This window comes from Macaca mulatta, chromosome 10 (assembly GCF_049350105.2).
Source record: "Macaca mulatta isolate MMU2019108-1 chromosome 10, T2T-MMU8v2.0, whole genome shotgun sequence".
Taxonomy (NCBI): Eukaryota; Metazoa; Chordata; class Mammalia; order Primates; family Cercopithecidae; genus Macaca; species Macaca mulatta.
The window spans coordinates 28,357,743-28,376,909 of record NC_133415.1 but is presented as its reverse complement, the minus strand read 5'-3'; the positions used below and the strand labels follow the sequence as shown (position 1 = coordinate 28,376,909).

The following is a 19,167-nucleotide window of genomic DNA, read 5'->3' as shown; positions in this document are numbered from 1 at the left end:
GCCATGAGCTATGATCGCACCACTGCACTCCAGCCTGGGTGACAGAGTGAGATGTCATACAGACTAACTGATGTCAAGAAAAGTTTCTTTGCCTTCTCAGCACCAACCAACTGCTTCAACAAATGGTCCCTGAAATGTATTAAGACTTAATCGCAAAAGAAATGTATTTCCTGGTCCTGGAACAGTAGTGGTGGGAGATCAGGTCAGCAGGGACTTGGTTGGCATGGCTTCCAAAGTCAGTCATCCTTACATCCTTGCAACAAAGGGAGCTGGCGAAAGCCTGGAGGGGGCCTGTGGGAAGCCGGACTCCTCCAGGATGCCTCCCTGACTTCCCACTCCTACAATGCGCTGCACCGACCCCTCCCTCCTCCTTGGCAGCACTGGACCCTGAGGACAGGGGGGTCCTGATGGGCCTAGCAGAGCTCTGGCCCACAGCAGGCACTCGGCCACCCTGGAGCTTGCAGAAGGAAGCAGCGTGGCAGAGGAGGGGGTCCCTCGCTCCCCAGCTGTGGCTGTACTGTACTGTACTGAGTCAGATCCTGGCCCCCAGGTCAGCCGCACCCACTGTGCTCAGCCAACAAGAGACCTAGTGGGAGGCTGGAGGGCAGGGGGCACAGAGAAGTGGGGCTTCCCTGCTCTAGTCAACGGGGACCTGCAGCTGGGCTGTCACCTCTGTGACTCCCCTCGGCCCACAAGCCTGTGTTACGCCCACTTCCACGGGGACCTGGACCTGGTTCCCATAGCGCTCCTTCCTTCCTTTGCCCTTCCGCCCAAGGTGGGTCTTGGGATCCTGCAGGGACCTCATCGGCTCCTGTTACACCACCCAGCTCTCTCATCACCTGTATTTCCAAAGCCCTGGGTTACCATCTGCCCCACTCTGGTACCACCACGACGGTACAGGCCACTGGGTGACTCTGATACTCTGTTATTTCAACCCCACCGTGAACCACCCGCAAGCTCCCATGGCTGCCCGTCCTGCAAGCCCTGGGCTGCTGTTTGGGAGACCATCCCCCTGAGGCGGAGGTCACCGCCTTTGATGTCTCTAGAGAGTCTGCACCGGCTCCAGGCCTTCCGCCTTTGCACAGGCCCTGCCTCTGTCTCTTTCAGGCCCCAGGAAAAGCCCCTGGCAGGTGGTGGGGCTTCCCAGGCTGGCCCGCCCCTGTCACTGGGAACATCTGATGTCTGGGACTAGGGCCACAGACAAGGCACCCTTTCTCCTGCTGGAAAGGGGAGGTGCGGGGGCAGACCAAGGGCCCATCCTGGAGGGAGATTGGTGGGGGTGGGGGAGCCCGAGGCAGGCCACACTTTGCTCTTAGGATGAAGTCTAACTGCCTTGGCCTGGTAGGGGTGGCCTTGGCTGGCCCCCACCCCTGCCATTCCGCAGATACGACTGCACTTCCTCTGAGCCTTTGCATAGACTGTTCCTCTACCCAGAACACCTTGTCCAACCAATCAGAGCTCTGAGAATCCAACCTGTTTGGTGACTTCAGTTCCGAGGTTGTCCTTGTCTGGGACACCCTCTGGTGGACCTGATGAGCTGCCAAGCTGCCCCTGACCCTCTTGGGCCCCCTGTAAACCTGTGCCCGCTCCCTCATGTCCAGGCCTTGACCAGGAAACTGACCTCTCACCCACTGACACGTGGCTGGCCCAGGCCTGGCATGGCACAGGGTGCGCTGGGGATTCAGACAGTGGGAGGGGAGCCCTGCCTTACCTCATCTGTAGGGAGGAAAGTGCCTGCCCAGCTGGCCAAGCGGCTGGCCCTCAGCCCCACCGTGCCTGGAGGTGCAAACCCAGGGAATGGGGAAGCAACAGAGTGAGATCTAGAAAGACAGGAAACCAGACCCCGTTCCCCTCCACTAGCCTCCTGCCACCCCGCCCTGAAACCCTCTCAGCTCTGTTCCCGCACACGTGCCCCATCATGCACATTCCCCTCCTCCAGGAAGGCCTCAGATGAGACCTGCCTCTGCCTCCCCAGCTCTCCCATTCGCCAAGGGCAAGGCCAAGTAGGTGGGAGGCCTGGACTCCCACCCTATGGTCAGTGCCTGCTGAATGACCTGGGGCGACCTGTGCAACCTCTTCAACACTCCTGAGATGGGGGGGATGGCCCAGGTGAGGGGAGGCAGAGGGGTGGGCTGTGCGCAGACCTTGGCTGCGGTTGTGACCAACCCTGTTGATCCAGCTGCAGGGCGGGGCTGACTGCCCTCCCAACCTCCCGCCACCCAGACTCGCTGTTCCTACACTCTGCTGCCCCCATGTGGCCACTCCCAGCGCTGCAGGCCACACTGAGGGGGCTCAACTCCCCCCCTCCTCTCCTCCCAACCCCGTTCTCCACCCAGCCCCCAACCTCCAGCCTCACCCTCTCCAGCACTTTCTCTGAGACCTAAGGGGCAAATCTGACCAATGCTACCCTGCCTGAGCCCCCATTCAGGACCCTCTCCACAAAGGTTGATAGGCCCTGGTCATCCTCCAGCAGCCTCGGGGGCTGTACCTCCATGCTGGGCCCCACAGGAAGTGCAGAGGAGCTGCTCAGGTGGGCCACGGCGGCTGAGGCCTGGGCTCTGTGCCCAGATTCTGGACATTCCTGGGCTAAGGAGCCTGGGCGCTGGTCTCCTGAGGACTTGGAGCTGACCCTGCCAGTGACTGCTCCCAGCCAAGGAGCTGAGGCTGCAGGGCAGTGCTTGCCAGAGCGCGCCAGGGCGTGGTGAGGGGGTGGCACCTGTGCTGGGGGAGGGCTGTCCCTCTCCATCTCTTGAGAAACCCAAGTGAGCCCTGTGCTGTGTTGGCGGCTTCCCCACGCCACGAAGCGGCCACAGTTCTCCATCCCACTGCACACATGGAGAGCGAGCCTGGGGAGGGAGCATCCCCGGCAACCTGCGTGTGGAAGAAGCAGGTGGGGCTCAGACCTGCCTCACTCTGGATACTGTTGGTGGTGACCCCGCGGGGCGGTCATGGAACTCTCCAGAACCAGGGCGCCACATGAACACCAGGAGACCAGGGAAGGAAACAAGGCGCTTGTTTTCTCCTTGCACAGGCAGGGAGGGTGTTCCTGAGTGACCTTCCAGAAGAGTTCGAAATTACAAGCCTGGAGTCCTGAGGGAGGTCTCTGCCGCTGGGGGTCTTGCTGTCTGCCCTGGGGTTCTGAGGCCCGTTCTCACCCCATCTGGAGTCCCAGGCTGGGCCCAGGGGTCCAGGAATCAAGGCAGCACTGCACTGGTGCCCGCACGGTCAGGGAGCAGGCCTCCACAGATCAGCGGTCAGGGGCCCTGGCGTCAGGCTGTGGGGAGTGAGGTGTTGGAATCTGAGGCTCAGGTGTGGGCGTGAAAGGGCTCAGGACACAGGTATTAGAATCCCAGGGTATGAAGTTTCAGGGGATTAGAGCCGTGAGTATTTGGGGAACAGCACGGAGCGCTGCTAGCACGGGGCTTGGGTGTTGGAAATCTGGGCCTCCTGCCTGAGGTCTGAGATGACAGAGTAGGGGGTTAAAGGCCCAGGTATCAAGTGTCTGGGTCCCAGGTGTCTGGTCCTGGGGATGCGGGAGTAGCAGGACTGGGGTGCCTGTTCTCAGGAGTCTTGGCCTGGTGCTCACAGACGAGACGCTCCCATCAGGGCTGTGTGCCCCAGATGTGCCTGCAACAGAGACGCAGTTAGAAGTAGGCTCAGCAGTCCCACCGGCGGCCCCGGGGTCTCGGCACAGGGGCTGGGGGGTCTCACATGTTGCCCTTCCTGTGTCGCAGCAGCACATAGACGAGCGCAACCGCCGCCACCACCGAGAGGCCCCCAAAGATGATGCCCAACAGCACCGCGTAGCTGCGTCCTGGTGGGGGAGCGAGTGTCAGCGAGGGGCCCTCTGGGGTGGTGAGTGGGGACAGGTGCAGGCAGGTATATGAGCAGAGTGTCCTCACCTGGCTGGCACTCCGGGGTGGGTGAGGACCAGGTGCCATCAGCCTGGCAGGTGCTGGTCTCTGCCCCGGCCAGGCTGTAGCCGTTGTCACAGTGGAAGTAGATGGTGGAACCCGCCAGGTACCTGTTGCCCTCCTTTTGTCCATTGGGAGGTGGGGCCAGCCAGCCACAGGACACGACTGGGATGGGGGCAGAGTGCAGACAACAGGCCTGAGCTGCCATGCATCCACACATTTGGCCACCCTGGGGGGTCCTGTCCCAGGACAAGGTGCCCACCTCCCCCGCCCGCCCTCACCTGGCTGCAGACTCCGCATGCGATGCTGGTGCAGCTGGTGGGCCACCCGAGTGGCATTGCCCGTGCTCAGGCTCCCAGTGGCCGCCACATCGAAGTTGCAGAAATGATCGTCGCCACATAGTTTGGCTGCCTCTTGTGCCTGGCTGGGGTTGAGGGTGGTCTCACCGGCGAAGAGGGGTTCGAAGGTGGGGTCATGCTTGGGTTGGTACAGGAAGTTGTGGACCAGGAACCAGGAGTCGTAGGTGAGCAGGGAGGACGCGTTGTGCACGGCCCCTGGAAGATACACGACGGGGGCCTGGCTGGGCGTGGCTTCCCTTGGTCCCTAAGCCCCGCCCGTGCCATGTTTCCCCCAGTCCCCGCCCCGTCTGCCCCATATACTCCACGGTCACTCACAGTCAGCCCCAAACAGGAACAGCTCCCGGGGACTGCTGCCCGGGGGCAGGACGCGCCCGCTGCGCAGGGTGAAGTCGTCGGTGGGGTCATTGTTCAGTGTTCCAAGGAGGCCGTGGGTGTGGGTGAGGAACTTCTCAGGCAGCAGGACGGACACACTCAGGAACGGGCCCTGCACGCTGACCTCCAGGCCGGCCCCTGATGCCAGCATGATGGAGACCGTGTCCCTGGCAGCCACCGACAGGAACATTCCTGGGCACAAGTGGGACGGGTCAGGGTCACCTGCTGTGGACACCATGTTCTGCCCTCCTGCAGCCCCAGGACAGGGTGGTTGGCACCCAGGGGCTGTGGGTGAGGGCACCTGCAGGGGAAGGGAGGGCGTCCCCAGGGCCAATTCTGCTGACCATGACCCTCCACCACCCCTGCCTTGCTTGTGGTGGAACCCCCAGTGGCACCTGAGGTGCAGCCCCTGCGGTGAACCCCCCATGCTGAGATGCACGTGTGGGTCCCTCTGGCCTTGGCTGCAGCAGCCACACCTGCCTGGGCACGTCCCGAGGGTCCTTGCACCCTCAGTGCTGACAGGCCCCTCCCAGGTCCCCACCCATCCCAACCAGGAATCTTTTCATTCGCTCAGTTCCCTGAAGCAAGGGGTTCGGATGCTGGAGCTACCGCTTGCCAGGGGCATCCTTAACCGTGCAGGGCTGGCGACCTTGCAGTGCCTTTTGAGGACTGAGGGAGCGACAGGAGCACAAGACTGGCTCTGTGCAGGCCAGCGGTGAACGTTACCGGGTGAGTTCCCTCCAGATGGCTCCCGGGATGCTCCGTAGGGAGGACATGTCCCCCCATCCTGGCCTCTTGGCTTTTGACCAGGTGGGTATGATGTGGGCACCTTGGTGGGTGTGAAGGCCTGAGGTCGGACCGCCTAGGCCTCTAGCCAGGGCTGGGAGAGGCGTGAAGGCCCAGGGCTTCCCCTCAGTCTCCCCGCAGGAATGGGGAGGAGGTGAGGGCAGCCCGAAGCCTCGCGTGGCTGGACTACTCACCCTTCAGGTCCATCCAGCTCTGCTCCGCGAAGCTCAGCACCTCCTGGTTCAGCAGCACCTCCAGACCTCTGGTCCCGTTGGCCAGCCTGACCTCCACCACGTCTGAGTTGCCCTCCTGGACGGCCATTGCAGTCAGCCCTGTGCCACGGGTCTGTGTGCCTGTGGTGGTGGAAGCGGAACGGGCGCCACTTGGCTCCAGCCTCCCACCTTGGATCTACCCTGCGCCACCCAGAGCAGCCCCTAGCCCTAGCCTCACCATTGGACATCCTCCCGGGCTGGGCCCGCGCCTGCACCCTCAGGTCAGTCAGCACTGCCTCTAGCAGCACGTACTCTCCGCGCCCATTGAATGTGAAGTTGGTGCCGTCAAAGGTCACAAAGTGTGGGTCTCCGAAGGCGGAGGCTGGGGTGAGAGTGGAGGGTCAGGTGGGGTGCACCCCAGCCCAGCCCGATCTTTCCCAGGGTCCGGGGCACAGGATGGCACCCACCTAGTCGCGGGGGCCGGTAGTTGCGGCAGTCATTGGAGGGCCGCCGTTGCATGTAGCGGGCGCAGTCGGGTGCCCAGAGGCAGCAGTAATAGAAGCTGAGGACATCGTAGAGCCAGTGGGACATGCCGGGCACTCGGGGTGGCGTGCGGAACGGGGGTGCGCCCCAGTCATGGCCGCGGTCGGGAGTGCTGCCGCTGCTGGAGTCAGCCGTCAGGAGCTGCGTCCCGTCCGCTGTGTAGCAGCACTGCTGACCCGAGCCGTACCGAGGGCTGCGGGAGCCAGTGGGTCACGGCCAGGCCACTGTTGGGAGCCCACCCCTGTCCCCAGTCCCCGCCCCGGCCCCAGCCTGGGGGCTCACCTGGCCTGCACAGAGCGCACACAGTGCACGGCCCCGGGGTGGTAGGTGCACACACTGCCCTGCTCCATGTCACAGCCGTAGTCCGTCTGCAGAGCAGCAGGTGGCTGTCATCCAGTGGCCTCCGGTTCTGTCATCCCCTTCCCGAGGCCAACCCTACAGGGGCCCTGAGACCCCCGCCCCACCCTCCAGGACACCTCTGTCTGCCTCCCCTGGTGCTGTCCTCAGTGGGGAGGTGACACCCTCATCCCCTCTCCTGGGCCCTGATGGGAGGCTCACGAAGAAGCGGCCGGAGTCCGCCCGGGCCTGGGTCAGGGTGCAGGGGCAGTCCGGCAGCTCCTCTAGGAAGCTGGGCAGCTGATCCTCCAGCTCCTCCCAGGCCTGGCACTGAGTGCGTGCCCAGGCCACAGGGTCCTCTCGGAAGTCATCGCTCAGGTGCCAGGCCAGCGCGTGGTCATTGGTCCAGAGCGCCTGCACGTCCCTGTGGAGACAATGATGCTGGAGCTGGGGCCAGGCCACACCACCCCATGGTCACCCACTCTCCCCACCCCCAACCTGGGCTGCGCAGGCAAGCACGATGGGCCGCAGGCAGCCGGGCCCTCCGCCCATCACCTGCGCCTCCACGCCTCCTTACTTCTGCCCCGCATAATTTTTGCTGTCGATGATCCGAAGTGCACCCACTCGCCATCTCTGGTAGCTGGGAGGAGCAGGTTTTGGGGTGAAGGTGAAAGAGCCAGAGTTGGGGATGTTTGTGGCCAGGGGGTACAAGTATGACCACTTTGCAGTCCACTCCTGTGAGTAGGGCATTCCTGAGGGAGAGGAGGCCTGGTTAGCCCTGGGGCTTCTTGGAGGCCTGTCCCCAGGCCTTGGCACCTACAGCAGCCTGACAGGTGGGTGGATGGACCGCCAGGCAGTCCCCTTAGGAGGCGGTGTTCTAGCAGGGACCCTGGCTTGGATGACCACCACCTCCTGCCACACTCCAGGATCCATATCCCTACTGGAAGCTGGGCCCAGGGCCATGCCAGCCATGCAGGGGTTCCGCATGAGCCTCCTCCCCGGGAGCCAGGCCCCACGCAGCTGACCCCTCCCACCTGCCTGACCCCCCTGACCTGCACTTCCCTCCATCCGAATCCCCAGTCTCTGCCTGGGATCCCCTTCCCTCCTCAGCCCCACCTGGAAACTCCCCTCCTGTCCCCACACAGCTGGGACTCCCTTCCTCCCACCTCTGGGGGCCCAAAGCTCTGGATGCCACCCCAGCCCTCAGCTGGCCTCACCTGTCTCCTCATAGCCCCACAGCTCGATGGTGACAGTCTGTGTGGGCAGTGCCTCGACGTGCCAGGTCAGGCTGAGGTTGCCTGAGGTGTCGGCGGTGCCATAGTATTGCCAACGCGTCTCGTTCACCAACTCGCTCTTTTCCATCATCGACACTTTGTTGGGGTGCACTGGGCGGGGACGTGAGGGGTGAGTGAGGGCCTGGGCCCAGGGGGTGCAGGGAGGAGGCCCTAAGTCTTCAAGGGCTGTGGGAGCCCCCAGGGCCAATGCATGGCAGCAGCTGGGTGATGGTGTCTCCCGCCCTCACGGCAGAAAAGGACACTGAGGCCGCAGAGGCAGGGGCCTGCCCTCCCTCCACTGCCCACGCCTCTAGCCTCCACCCGGCTTCTCCCCTGCCCTGGCGTGGCGGAGCTCAGTGGATAGGCACCGGCCCACCTCTCTAGGGACCCCTGCAGCTCCCACTCACTCTGGGCTGGGATCGCTGTCTGGATGCCAGGGAGTGGAGAGGAGCTGAAGGAACTCTCGCAGGCGGGCAGGCCTCCTAAGGGACTGGTTCAGCCAGAGTGGCAGGGCACGGGCGGGCCAAGTCTTGGTGTGCATAGATTAGTGCTGGGGAAAGTCCCCGTGGGGGCAGGCTGTGGGTAGGGAGGAGGGCTGAGGGCTCACCAGCCAGCCAGGTGCCCGCGCGAGGGAAGGAGTGGCCGTTGTCCAGTGAGACGGTGAAGGGGACGCGGCCGCTCTCATAGAGCAAGGGTGACACACAGTGCACTTGCCCGGAGGAGTCCACATGGCCGAGGGTCTGGATGCTCTCCTTAAACCTACGGGCATAGTGGTGGTAGGAGGGGCTGGGCCATCACAGGCTGAGCCTCTCGACAGTCCAGGCCCCCGACCTCCCTGGGGAACCCAGCCAGCCAGTCGTCCCTGTGCCCTCCTGCCTGTCCTGGGTCTGAGGGGCTCCACTCAGCCAGCCAGTGGGTCTGAGCCCTCAGCACGCACGGGGATGGGGGTGTGGGGCCCCGGTGCCCGGCCTCCTGGGCTTCCCAACCTGCAGATCGCACTGGTGTCTGTGGGGCTGGACATCTTGAAGTGCTGCACCACAAAGTCCTTGCCGCCCATCATAGAGCCTGAGTAGGGCAAGATCTCCAGGCAGAAGTCCCGGAAATCTAAGCAGCAGGTGCCAAGGCCGGAGCACGTCGGGTGGCAGGAACACGGACCGTCCAGGGCGCCACAGCGCATGGAGCAGCTGTCTTGGGCATCTGGAGGAGAGGATGCTGAGGGCCTGGCCTGGCAGGTGCCGGACTGGCTGCCCCACGTGCAAGGCCTGTCTCTGTTCCTCCCACAGCCCATTGGACAGCAGCATCCCAGGAGAACGCTGGCTGGGAGCTGCACTGGCCACCACGTGGACATGGTAGAAAGGCACAGGGCCCGTGGGGATAGGATGAATCTTAGCATAGACCATCTGGCTGTTGCCCTGACGGGCTAGAATGCAGCGAGAAGAGGCAAAAGGCTGCATCCGCTCAGCCCTGCAGGGTCAGGAGAAGCCCCTGGGCATGACTATACTTCAGCCACCAAGTCCTCTATCCCACAGGTGGGGGTCCTCAGAGGGCCACGGTAGCCAGAGCCCTCGACCTCTCTTGGCTCCCCAGAGTGTCTGTGGACAGTGCACCTTCCGAGGGGCCTGAAGCCTGCAGAACCCCTCTTGCTTGCCTGGATTGGGGTGGGGACATGGCTGCCAAGAGTCCCATTCGAGGCCTGGTAGGGAATGGTGCAGGGTCTGAACTTGACCCTTCTCACTCTCCCAGGGACTGCAATTGAGACCCCAAAGAGAACCCCGCCCTCAGGGCAGAAGGCCAGGGCTGCTCCCCTCCTTTTTGGGGAGAGGAGGGACATTTTAAGCAGGGGTCCCAGCAGTGGGGAAAGGGAAGTGGGGGTGCACACCGTGAGGGGCTGTGAGCGCCGGGCCCAAAGCATCTCCTATGGGCCATGAGACCTGCGGCAGGGCCATATTTCCAGGGGTTGGCATAAAGGAAGGGTTGCAGGGAGGGACTGGGGCAGGTACCTGCACCCAGGACGGAATCGTACGTCCCTGGCCCTTCCCCATCCCCCATCAAAAGAGGCCAGTCAAGGGCCAGGCCTAGGCCTGAGCCACCCCGCTGGCCCCACTCCACTAAGTGCAGTGCCTGGCACTTAAGAACAACAATAAATATGTACTGGCCAAGGATGTGGTGGCGCACAGGGGTCGGGGAAGGAGGCCGAGAGATGCTTGCAAGTGAGATAAGTGGCAGGAGGGTGAATGGGAAGTGGGGTGGGGGGTGGCCTGTGGCCAGTGTCCTGGTTCTAGAGTTCGGGGCTTCCCCTAGACTTTCCCGGATTCAGCCCCACCCTGATGAGGACCCACAATCCTGGCTCCCCCTCCGCGATCCCGCCCTGTCAGGACTGGGGACGCAGGCTGAGGCCTCTGCTGGTCTCCCCGGCCTCCCTCCTAGCTCCCAGCGGGTTTAGGGTGGGCCTGGCTCAGATCTCCCATCCCCATGGGCTGCCCCACGACATGGACCCTCAGAATTTCTTCCCACCACCCCTAGCACAGCCACAGATGGCCTGACAGGTGGACAGAGGCTGAGCCCAGAGGGTGGTCTGCCCAGGCCTGGCTGCAGCCAGATGGACAGACAGATGGGGGCACAGGAGGGCGGGGAGGCATACCTGCTGCGGGTCCAGGGCCTGGGCCGGGGGCTGTCGCCAGCAGCAGCAGGGCCCAGGGCAGGAGGGCTGGCTTCATGGTGCAGTCTGTGTCTGCAGCCAGCAGTGCAGTGGCTCTGAGGCAAGGCGGCCAGAGAAGCTCATTCCCAGCCGGCCTGGCCCCGCCCGCCCTGCACTCTGCGGCACCGCCCCGCCCCGCCCCGCCCCTCCTCGCCCCTCCCCGCCGGGTCCCCTCTCAAAGTCCACAGGTGCCTGCGTGGACCAGCAAGGCCCAACCTGCCCCGTTAGCACATTCCTGGCCCGCAGGCATGGGTCGGCCCTGGGACCCTGTGGGAGGGTGAGGAGGCTGGAGCCTCCAGCTGTAGGGCCTTTGGCAGGCGATGAGCCGGATGTCCAGAGGCCAAAGCTCAGACCCTGGGTCCCAGCCCCGCCCTGTGTGCAGGGTGTGCCGGGCGGGGCTGCAGCAGAGGATGGGATGCACAGGGTGGGTAAGGCAGGGCTGTTTAAGCTCCAGGCAGGAGTCTAGCCTCTGTGGCCCTGACATTGACCTCCATCTCTAGCCCTCATCTTCCTGCAGGAAGGAGGTGCTCCCAACTCATCCTCCCGGGATGCGGGAGCTGTTTGGGTCAGACACAGGCTGAGCCCTGGGGCTGAGGCAGCTCTGCAGGGGACCCCTCCGGAGGGAGGAAGGAGGGAGGGGAGAGGAAGTACTCAAGCCCAGCTGGGGGGCCAGAAGGGAGACAGGGCCCATCCCCGGGCTCCAGAGATGCCACCACACTGGGGAGCCTTGACTCTCCCAGCCACACCTAATCCTGCCACTCAGAGTTTGCATAATCTAATCAGTGTTTCCCTCCCCTTCTTGAGCAGATGAGGAAACTGAAGCTCAGATGTGGACAGGCAAGGCCAAGTCAGGCCCTTGGTGGCTTCTGGGAGCCCCTGCAGCCAGGGTGGGCCGTAAGGGCTGTGGCCTGGGATTGGTCACTTGGGCCCTGCCATCTGGGCTGGATGTCCAGACAGGCGGGTGGTCCTCTCCCAGCTGCAGCTTCTCAAGGTGTCCAAAAGGGACTCTTGCCACACTTGCAGGGAGTCAGAGCTGGCCCCAGGGCATGAGCTTAGGCCATCTGGTCTCTGATCTGCCCAGCACTTGGGGCCAGGCCAGTCCATTGTTCCCCGGCCTGTTCTCTCTCTTGCCTGGGTGGTGCCTGCTGGGAACCACAGCGTGTTGGCAGCCACCTGTGGCTCCAGAGGGGTGGCCCTTACTGAAGGTGTTAGAGGCGTGCGCTGGGGGACTTGGCTCCTGAGTCCTCACACACAGCTGTTCCAGGGAAGCCACACCCACATTTGATGTCTTCCCACCTCCCAAAGACATTTGGTGAGAGGCCCTCAAGACCTTCAGCTTCCCAGCGACTGTTTCCAGAGGGGAAAAAGTCCCTTAACCCACAACGGCGCTCAGGGCATCTCTGCAGGTGAGTGTCCTGTGAGTGGACACTCAGGTGCTGAGCCAGGGAGAGCCTGTCTCCTGATCCCAGGCTGGCGAGGGCACTCATCCCGGGCCCAGGGCTGAGGTTTCTCCCTACAGTACTGGGTGCACGGGAGGGTCCGAGGTGTCCCTGAGGTGAGGATCCAGGGAGGGGTGTTGGGGGTTGGCTGAGACGGTTCCCGGGAACAGGAGGACGAAGAGCTGCTGCTTCCTGTTTCTGGCCTGGGCACCCTTGCTGTGTGTGTCTGGAGATGATGGAAGTGCGGTGGGGGCTAGGTGTGCAGTCTGGGAAGCTCCTTACCCCAGGCCCTGCAGGGAGGGGGCGTCAGCTGAGTAACTGCGGCCGGCCGGCTCATCTCAGCCCTCCGAAGGCGGGTTCAGCCAGAACCATCTAGGGCCGCCAAGCCTCTGGTTCCACAAGGGCGGTGCCCAGCCCTTTACGCCTTCCTTCCTGGGTGGTGGGCATGTCCAGCCCATGAGGGGCACAGGGCAGTGAGGAGGGTCCCCATCTCCATCCTGGACAGAGAGCCTGCTTCGTGGGCGGTCCCAGGGGCCAGGAGGGCCCCTGTGGTGCTGGGAGGGGAAGAGGGTGGTGAAGGGTGGGTTTGGGCCCCTGGAACCTGTACATCCCCAAAACAGATGGGCCTGGAACCTTCAGGGGCGGGGCCAGCTTCAGGGGCTTGTTTAATGCTCTGTGGGGGCTGCTTTAAAATCCTTAATCATAGGCCGGGCGCGGTGGCTCAAGCCTGTAATCCCAGCACTTTGGGAGGCCGAGACGGGCGGATCACGAGGTCAGGAGATCAAGACCACCCTGGCTAACACAGTGAAACCCCGTCTCTACTAAAAATACAAAAACTTAGCTGGGCGAGGTGGCAGGCGCCTGTAGTCCCAGCTACTCGGGAGGCTGAGGCAGGAGAATGGCGTAAACCCGGGAGGCGGAGCTTGCAGTGAGCTGAGATCCAGCCACTGCACTCCAGCCTGGGTGACAGAGCGAGACTCCATCTCAAAAAAAAAAAAAAAAAAAAAAAATCCTTAATCATTTTTGATCAGGCATGGTGACTGACGCCTGTAATCTCAGCAGTTTGGGTAGCCAAGGTGGGTGGATCTCTTGAGGTCAGGAGTTCGAGACCAGCCTGGCCAATATGGTGAAACTCCATCTCTATTAAAAATGCAAAAATTGCCGGGAGTGGTGGCGTGTGCCTGTGGTCTCAGCTACTTGGGAGGCTGAGGCAGGAGAATCGCTTGAACCCGAAAGGCGGAAGTTTAGTGAGCTGAGATCGTGCCACTGCACTCTAGCCTGGGAGATGGAGTGAGACTGCCTCAAAAAAAAAAAAAAAAAAAAAAAAAGAAAAAGAAAAAAGAAAAAAAAGAAAAGAAAAAAAAAATCCTTAATCATTTTTGAACAAGGGGCTTCATATTTACGTCTTGCACTGAGCCCCACAGCTATTCTCTGACTGGCCCTGTTAGGGCGATGGTGTTGGGACTAAGTGTCCTCCCTGCCGGCCCCATCCCCCCTTTCCCTCCCTGACGGCCCCTCCTCCCAGCCTCTCAGCAGCCCCAGTCCTGCCTGCCCTCCCACCATACAGCCTCCCACCCACCAACAGCCGGGGGAATTCTGGGGATGCACCTAATGCCCCTTTGAGGCCCGGCTCCAGCTGCACTGGAGGCGTCTGCCCAGCCCAGCCCCAAACCGGCACTCTCCTTACCCCACTGGGCACCCCCAGTCGCTGCTTTGGTTGCCTGGTTGATCCCTGAGATGCTGGAGAAGGATGGGGGCTGGGCCCTGCCCTATGGGCTATGGCAGTAAAGGCCCAGGCCCAGAATCCCTGGGGACAGCAACCCTCCACCCAAGACTCTGCGGGATTGCCCCCTAGAGGTGAGCAAAGAGGCAAAGACAACTGTTCCATCTTTATTAGAAAAGCAACCAAAAAAAGTGAGGGGCGAGCCTGGCCCTAAAGGACCCCTCCACTGTGACACAGGCACAGCCGGCTCATCCCGGCGTCGAGGGGTGGACATGGCCAGCTGGGTGTGGGCAGATTTAGAAAGTCAACATTTCATAGAAAACGATGCCGCCTGGCGTGCAGATGGCGACCAATCCACCTTCACATGGCTAAGGTGGACCCCTCCTCCTCTGGGCTCCCACGTGGTGTGGACAGCCCTGACCTGGGTACAGGGTGAATGCCATGAGGAGGTGGACTGGGCAGGCCTGGGGGCTGTGTGGGGAGTGGCATCCCACGTGGGCCTCTGGCCCTGCCCAGGGTCCAGGCTGAGGGGGCATTCCAGGGCATCCCAGGCCTGGCCAGTCTCCTGGGGCGTGGCGGTGGGGCTGCAGGGGCCCCTCAAATGTCCATGTAGTCGTCGTCCTCGTCTGTCTCGCTCTCCAGCGAGGACTCCTGGCTGGATGTCTCCAGGACCTCCAGGGCCGGCTGGCACAGGCTCTCCTTCCTCACGTTGGCAGCAGACTGGGCAGAAAGGATGGCTGACTGCAGAGAGGGCCGAGCGGGGCACTAGTCAGGGATGGTTGGGCTCTGCCCCAAACCCCTCTGCCACCTTCACCCCTGCCCCAGGCTCCCGATTCACCCTCACCCCTGTCCCAGGCCCCTATGCCATCCTCACCTACACCCCCAGCCCCTCCTGCCACCCCCACCCCCACCCTAGGTCCCCTTGTAACCTGTGCGGCCCACCCACACGCGTGGTTCCGGCCCAGACCCTGAGGTCACCTTCAGTTTCTGCTTGGTCTCCTCCGAGATGCTGCCTTTGGGGGAGAGCAGGGTTGGGGTGGGTGGCGTGACGGTGATCTCAGGGGGGAACTTGGTGGCGGCGGAGGGGATGACCAGCTTTGGCATGTTGGGCAGGGGGCGGGACTTAGCCCGGCTGGGCTCTGCCTTGCCTGGGTGACCCTCTGGTGGCTGGGCACTCCCACCGCTGGGGGCCTTGGAGCTGGCAGCTGTTGGGGGAGAGCTCAGGGGCTGAGTCTCACTCGCAGCCTCCTGAGCCTCCCCTTCCCTTCTCGGCTCAGGCCTCAGTTTCCCCTCTGGAAGACAAAGGGACCAAGAGCACCTCCTGCCTGCTGCATCACACAGTGAGCACTTTATCTCGCCCCCACTGGTCCTGGGTCTTTATGCTGTGTAGTTTGTGCTGGCTGGCAGGCTCCAAGGCTTCTACCCTGGGCAGATACTTGGCTCAAGCCTGCAGGGACCCAACTCTGGCCCTGGGCTGTGAGGAGCTGGGACTGTGAACCTCACCCAGTAACACCATGAACTCAAAAAGCCCAGGGCCTGAGACTCCCCAAGCCTTGCTGCGTTCTGTAAGACCTCCAGGCATCATGCTTGCATGAACTGTCACATCCCCACAACCATCCTAGGATCCATGTCCTATTGGTGTCTATGCCCCAGGGAGGACACTGAAGCCCAGAGCTGGTCACTCAGCTAGGTGTGGTCACTGGGCTGGCTCCAGGGCCTCCACTTTCACCTCATCCTCCAGAGGGAGCAAGGGGCTGAGTTTGCCCAGAGCCTGAAAGCTGGGACAGTTGCAGGCCTGGCAGCCTCTAGGGAGCTGCATGAGCCGGGAGGACCCGGCTGGCCTGGCTCGCCTCCACATTCCTCTGCAGCCCCATGGCTTTAAAAGGAATGGGGTTTACACAGAGCCCATGCCTGGCCCCCAGGGGCTGGCGCCAGGTCCTGCCATCCCGAGTGGTCTGTGGGAGGCCCACGCCAGGAGGAGTCCCCAAGGGGCCTGCCTGGTTGGAGCAGCTGGTGGGAACAGGCCGGACAGAGGCCAGGGCTAGAATCTGACGTGGTTGCCGACAGGGAAGCCTGCTTGGCCCAGCCCAACCTGTCCACCCTTCTGCCTGCTGCTGATGTCCCTCAAGTGTCTGTTACGGGGCCCATGCTCCTCCCTGTCCATGACTGCCCCTCTTTCCCCACTCTGGGCTCAGCCTGGGTCTTGCAGTGCGCCCAAGCAGGCTGCCTGCCCTCGCTAGTACCCTTCCATGATGCCAGGGACAGAATAAGCCTCTGGTGTCCCTCTTTACCCAGCCCCTGACACAATGGGCCATGAGCCAAACTCTTCAGCCTGGGCCTCTCCCTTGGCTCCCCTCTCCGGCCTGCACTACCCCCATTTCCTCCCCATCTCATTCCATGGGGCATCCCCAGGCCCTGCCCTCCAAGGCCAGGACAGGAAACCCACCCTGGCTGCCAGCTGTGAGGCAGCCTCCTGCGGGCTGGTGCTGGGCTGCTCCCAACTCGCCTTACCCTGGCTGCAGGTGGGCTCGGTGCCTGTCCCTGGGGCAGCCTCTGCTGGCCAGCAGTGTGGCTCTGCTGGGGAACTTGTGGGGGCCGTCTTCACTTGCGCACTGCACCGTGGCTCCTGGGGTGGGAAGCCCGTGCCCTCTGCCACTCTCGCCAGCTCTTCTCCCTCTGTGGGGACATGGGCTCACCACGGGTAATGGACTCATCCACCCCACAGGCTCCCATGCATCTGTTCCAGGTCCCATGGGCCCAGGCTGTGCCCTGGGACATTGGGCAGGGGAGCATGGCCAATGCTGGGGTCCTGGCTGAGGCGTCTCTCCCCTCCACAGGGCAGCCCGGGTTGGTGCTGCCAAGAAATCACTCACCACCCAAGAGGACACTGGTGGGGGCTGGCTCCCCACCCCCAGAGGGCTCCCCGCCCCCAAGAGGGCTGTACACCTGATCCAGTGGGGCCACACCTGAGTCTTCGAGGCCCAGCCTCTCTAAGATCCCATCAAAAGGCAGTGAGAGGGGATGCGGGGTGGTGTCCACTCTCCCTCCAGCTCACATAAGCAGCATTCAGAAACAAGATCAGGACCAAAACCCAAACAACCCAACTAAGACCAAAGTGGATGCTGGCACTGTGGCTCCTGTCCAGCCAGCTACACCTTTCCTGGCCTGAGGCAGGGGCCAGGAATTGGGCTCAGTTGTGCCAAGGCCAGGATGGGCCTAAGAGGCAAATGCTGTCCATATGGCTGCTGGTCAGGCGGTTACTCAGCATCGGTCCCCAGTTCCCAGGCCTCCAAGCCCTGCCCCCACCCTCCACATGGCCCTCGCTTCCCTTGCTGCTCCCCGTCTTCTCACTCAGGCCTGGACTCTCCCATCACACTGTTCATCAACCACTGCCTTTCCAGCCCGCCCCCGCCTCCCCATCCCACTCCTCTGCCAGGAAGCCCTCTGTCCTCTCCAGCAGGGGGTGCCAGCTCCCCTCCTTGGTCAGCAGGAGTGACAGCTCCCAGTACAAAGCTGGGGCCAGCAGGAGACTGCTGGGCTAGGCAGAGGCCTCAGGAGCCATGGCCATGCCCATCGGGCTGCTTTGCCTGAAGCTCCTGCCCCAGGCTGGCTGAGGCCTTGTCTCAAGCCTCCACCCCCTCGGGCCACTCCCTCCTTTGCTCACTGTCATTCCCAGGTCCAGCCCCTGAAACACTGTCTGGCAAGGATGAGTTCCTCAGAAGGCTCCTCCTGCCAAGCTCCCAGCCACTCCCCTACCTCTTGCAGGCAGGTCAGGGCTCACCAGGGCTGGGTACACACCCACCAAGCAGGCCTCCTCTCAGTCCTGTGGCCCTTCCGCAGGCCAGCAGCCTGGCTGGACACACCCCTCAGTGGGGGTGGAAGGGCAGGCACCTGGCTTTCTTGCTGTGGCATTCTGCAGGAGGAGGCAGGGGCAGGCACCCTCCCTCCCCAGGCTACCTGGCTGCCTTATGAGGAGCACTATGGTGAGGGGGGCTGAGGGGAGGGGCCTACTTGGGGATCCATCTTGCAGAAAAGGGCTGTCTGGAGCTCCCCCAGCTACCCCACGACTTGAGTTCTCTGTGGGAAGCAGGTGGCCAGGCCAAAATCCTGTGCCACTGGGGCAACTCTCCCTGCTCCTCAGCGCAGACCCATGAGCCAGGTGCCAGGTCTGGGCTGGTTGTCTCCCAGGCCCTATATCCCAGGAGGCTTCTGGGCCTGGCTCTGTCTCCCCCTGGCCTCTAGGGACCTGCATGAGGGCCAGCATTCCAGCCCCCTTCACCATGCTCAGGGGTGGTGCCCTTACTTGAGTCTAGATTTGGGAACCCCTGTTCCACCCTCCCGCCTTGCTCCACTCCCCTCACCCTAGATGGCCTGACTGCCTCAGAGAGAGGGGTCTTCCTCTTCTAAGGCCAGGCACTGTTCTAGCAGCTGTTCATGGAACCAGGTCTTGGGCTGTGGTGGGCAGGCACATGGCAAAGGAGATAAGCACGTGCCCAGAGGAGAGAGATGCCTGGACAGGCAGTGCCAGGGTCCCTCTGGGGACACAAGAGCCCTGACTGACCCCGAGCTCTCTGGATGCAAATGCTGCATGGGGCCACGGCCTGGTCAGCACAGCCTGGGTAGATGGGTGAGCTCTTCCCTAGGGAAGAGGGGCACCTGAGAGCACCCTGCCTGCTTCCGCGGCCACCTTCCCACTGGAGACAGGGCTGCCCACCCTGGGAACAGCACCTGCCAGGGGCCCCGCTACACGGCCCTCCTGGCTCCCTCACACGTTGAGTACAGCATCCTTAGAGAATTCATCCTCAAATCTGCCCTCCCAAGTGGCTCAGCCATTGCTCAGCCCTGGCTCCCAGCCTCATCCCCAGCCCAGCTGTGGCTCCAGGCCTGGACACTCTCAAATTGCTGGGCGCCTCTGCAGGCAGAACCTGCCGTCCCCTGCAGCAGCCGGTTGCAGCAAGCCTGGGGGGCCTTGGCCCTGCTGAGGCCAGCTTGTTCCTGGTGCTTCCCCCTTTCTAGAGGTTGTGGGATGGGCTCTGGGGGGACATGCCTGTTTCAGCTTGGCTGTGTTACCACCCCAGAAAGCTCTGAGGACCCTTGGGGGATGCCCACTCCAACATGACCAGCCACACGCCCTCTGCTTGCGGATCTGCGGCAGCCCTGAGGCGGGCAGGTATGGAAGCGGAGCGGGGCTGCTCAGGGAATGCCGAGCACGGGCCATTAGGAAGAGGCCAGGCCTACAATGGCACATTCTCAGCTGAGGGCTGCTCCCTGCCCCCAGTGTCATTCAAGAGTTTCATCCTAGGCTGGGCGCGGTGGCTCACGCCTGTAATCCCAGCACTTTGGGAGGCCGAGACGGGCGGATCACAAGGTCAGGAGATCGAGACCATCCTGGCTAACACGGTGAAACCCCGTCTCTACTAAAAAATACAAAAAACTAGCCGGGCGCGGTGGCGAGTGCCTGTAGTCCCAGCTACTCGGGAGGCTGAGGCAGGAGAATGGCGGGAACCCGAG

The 19,167-nt window shown here is 62.8% G+C and overlaps 2 protein-coding genes across 34 annotated transcripts in view; both read right to left on the bottom strand.

Moving 5' to 3' along the window:
* Positions 1-2,996: 2,996 nt before the first annotated feature.
* SUSD2 (sushi domain containing 2) lies at positions 2,997-10,636 on the bottom strand. 7 transcript variants are annotated; one of them, XM_028828570.2, is made up of 15 exons: positions 10,438-10,636; positions 8,783-8,993; positions 8,404-8,555; positions 7,740-7,907; positions 7,100-7,274; positions 6,745-6,946; positions 6,469-6,554; positions 6,111-6,379; positions 5,882-6,025; positions 5,626-5,784; positions 4,589-4,837; positions 4,196-4,468; positions 3,903-4,079; positions 3,712-3,814; positions 2,997-3,627 (listed from the first exon to the last, which is right to left on the bottom strand). In XM_028828570.2, exons 1-15 carry the CDS (start codon positions 10,511-10,513, stop codon positions 3,603-3,605), a joined length of 2,469 nt encoding a protein of 822 aa, XP_028684403.2. In that variant the 5' UTR covers positions 10,514-10,636; the 3' UTR covers positions 2,997-3,602. The 7 variants fall into 7 exon arrangements, with proteins under 7 accessions (XP_028684403.2, XP_077806521.1, XP_077806525.1 ...); XM_077950395.1 differs by having other exon boundaries at positions 8,783-9,016; positions 10,341-10,594; XM_077950399.1 differs by having other exon boundaries at positions 8,204-8,555; positions 10,438-10,591.
* A 3,174-nt stretch (positions 10,637-13,810) lies between these two features.
* The window catches only part of CABIN1 (calcineurin binding protein 1), a 164,009-nt gene continuing 158,652 nt past the window's right edge, over positions 13,811-19,167 (bottom strand). For 8 of the 27 annotated variants that reach the window (XM_077950308.1, XM_077950311.1, XM_077950319.1 and 5 more), the window contains 3 exons: positions 16,168-16,332; positions 14,586-14,948; positions 13,811-14,397 (listed from right to left, as the gene is read on the bottom strand). In XM_077950308.1, coding sequence (XP_077806434.1) covers positions 13,961-14,397; positions 14,586-14,948; positions 16,168-16,332 — 965 coding nt within the window. In that variant the 3' untranslated portion in view covers positions 13,811-13,960. The remainder of the gene's footprint in view (positions 14,398-14,585; positions 14,949-16,167; positions 16,333-19,167) is intronic. The other 19 variants (XM_077950312.1, XM_077950315.1, XM_077950318.1 and 16 more) reach the window with 10 other exon arrangements.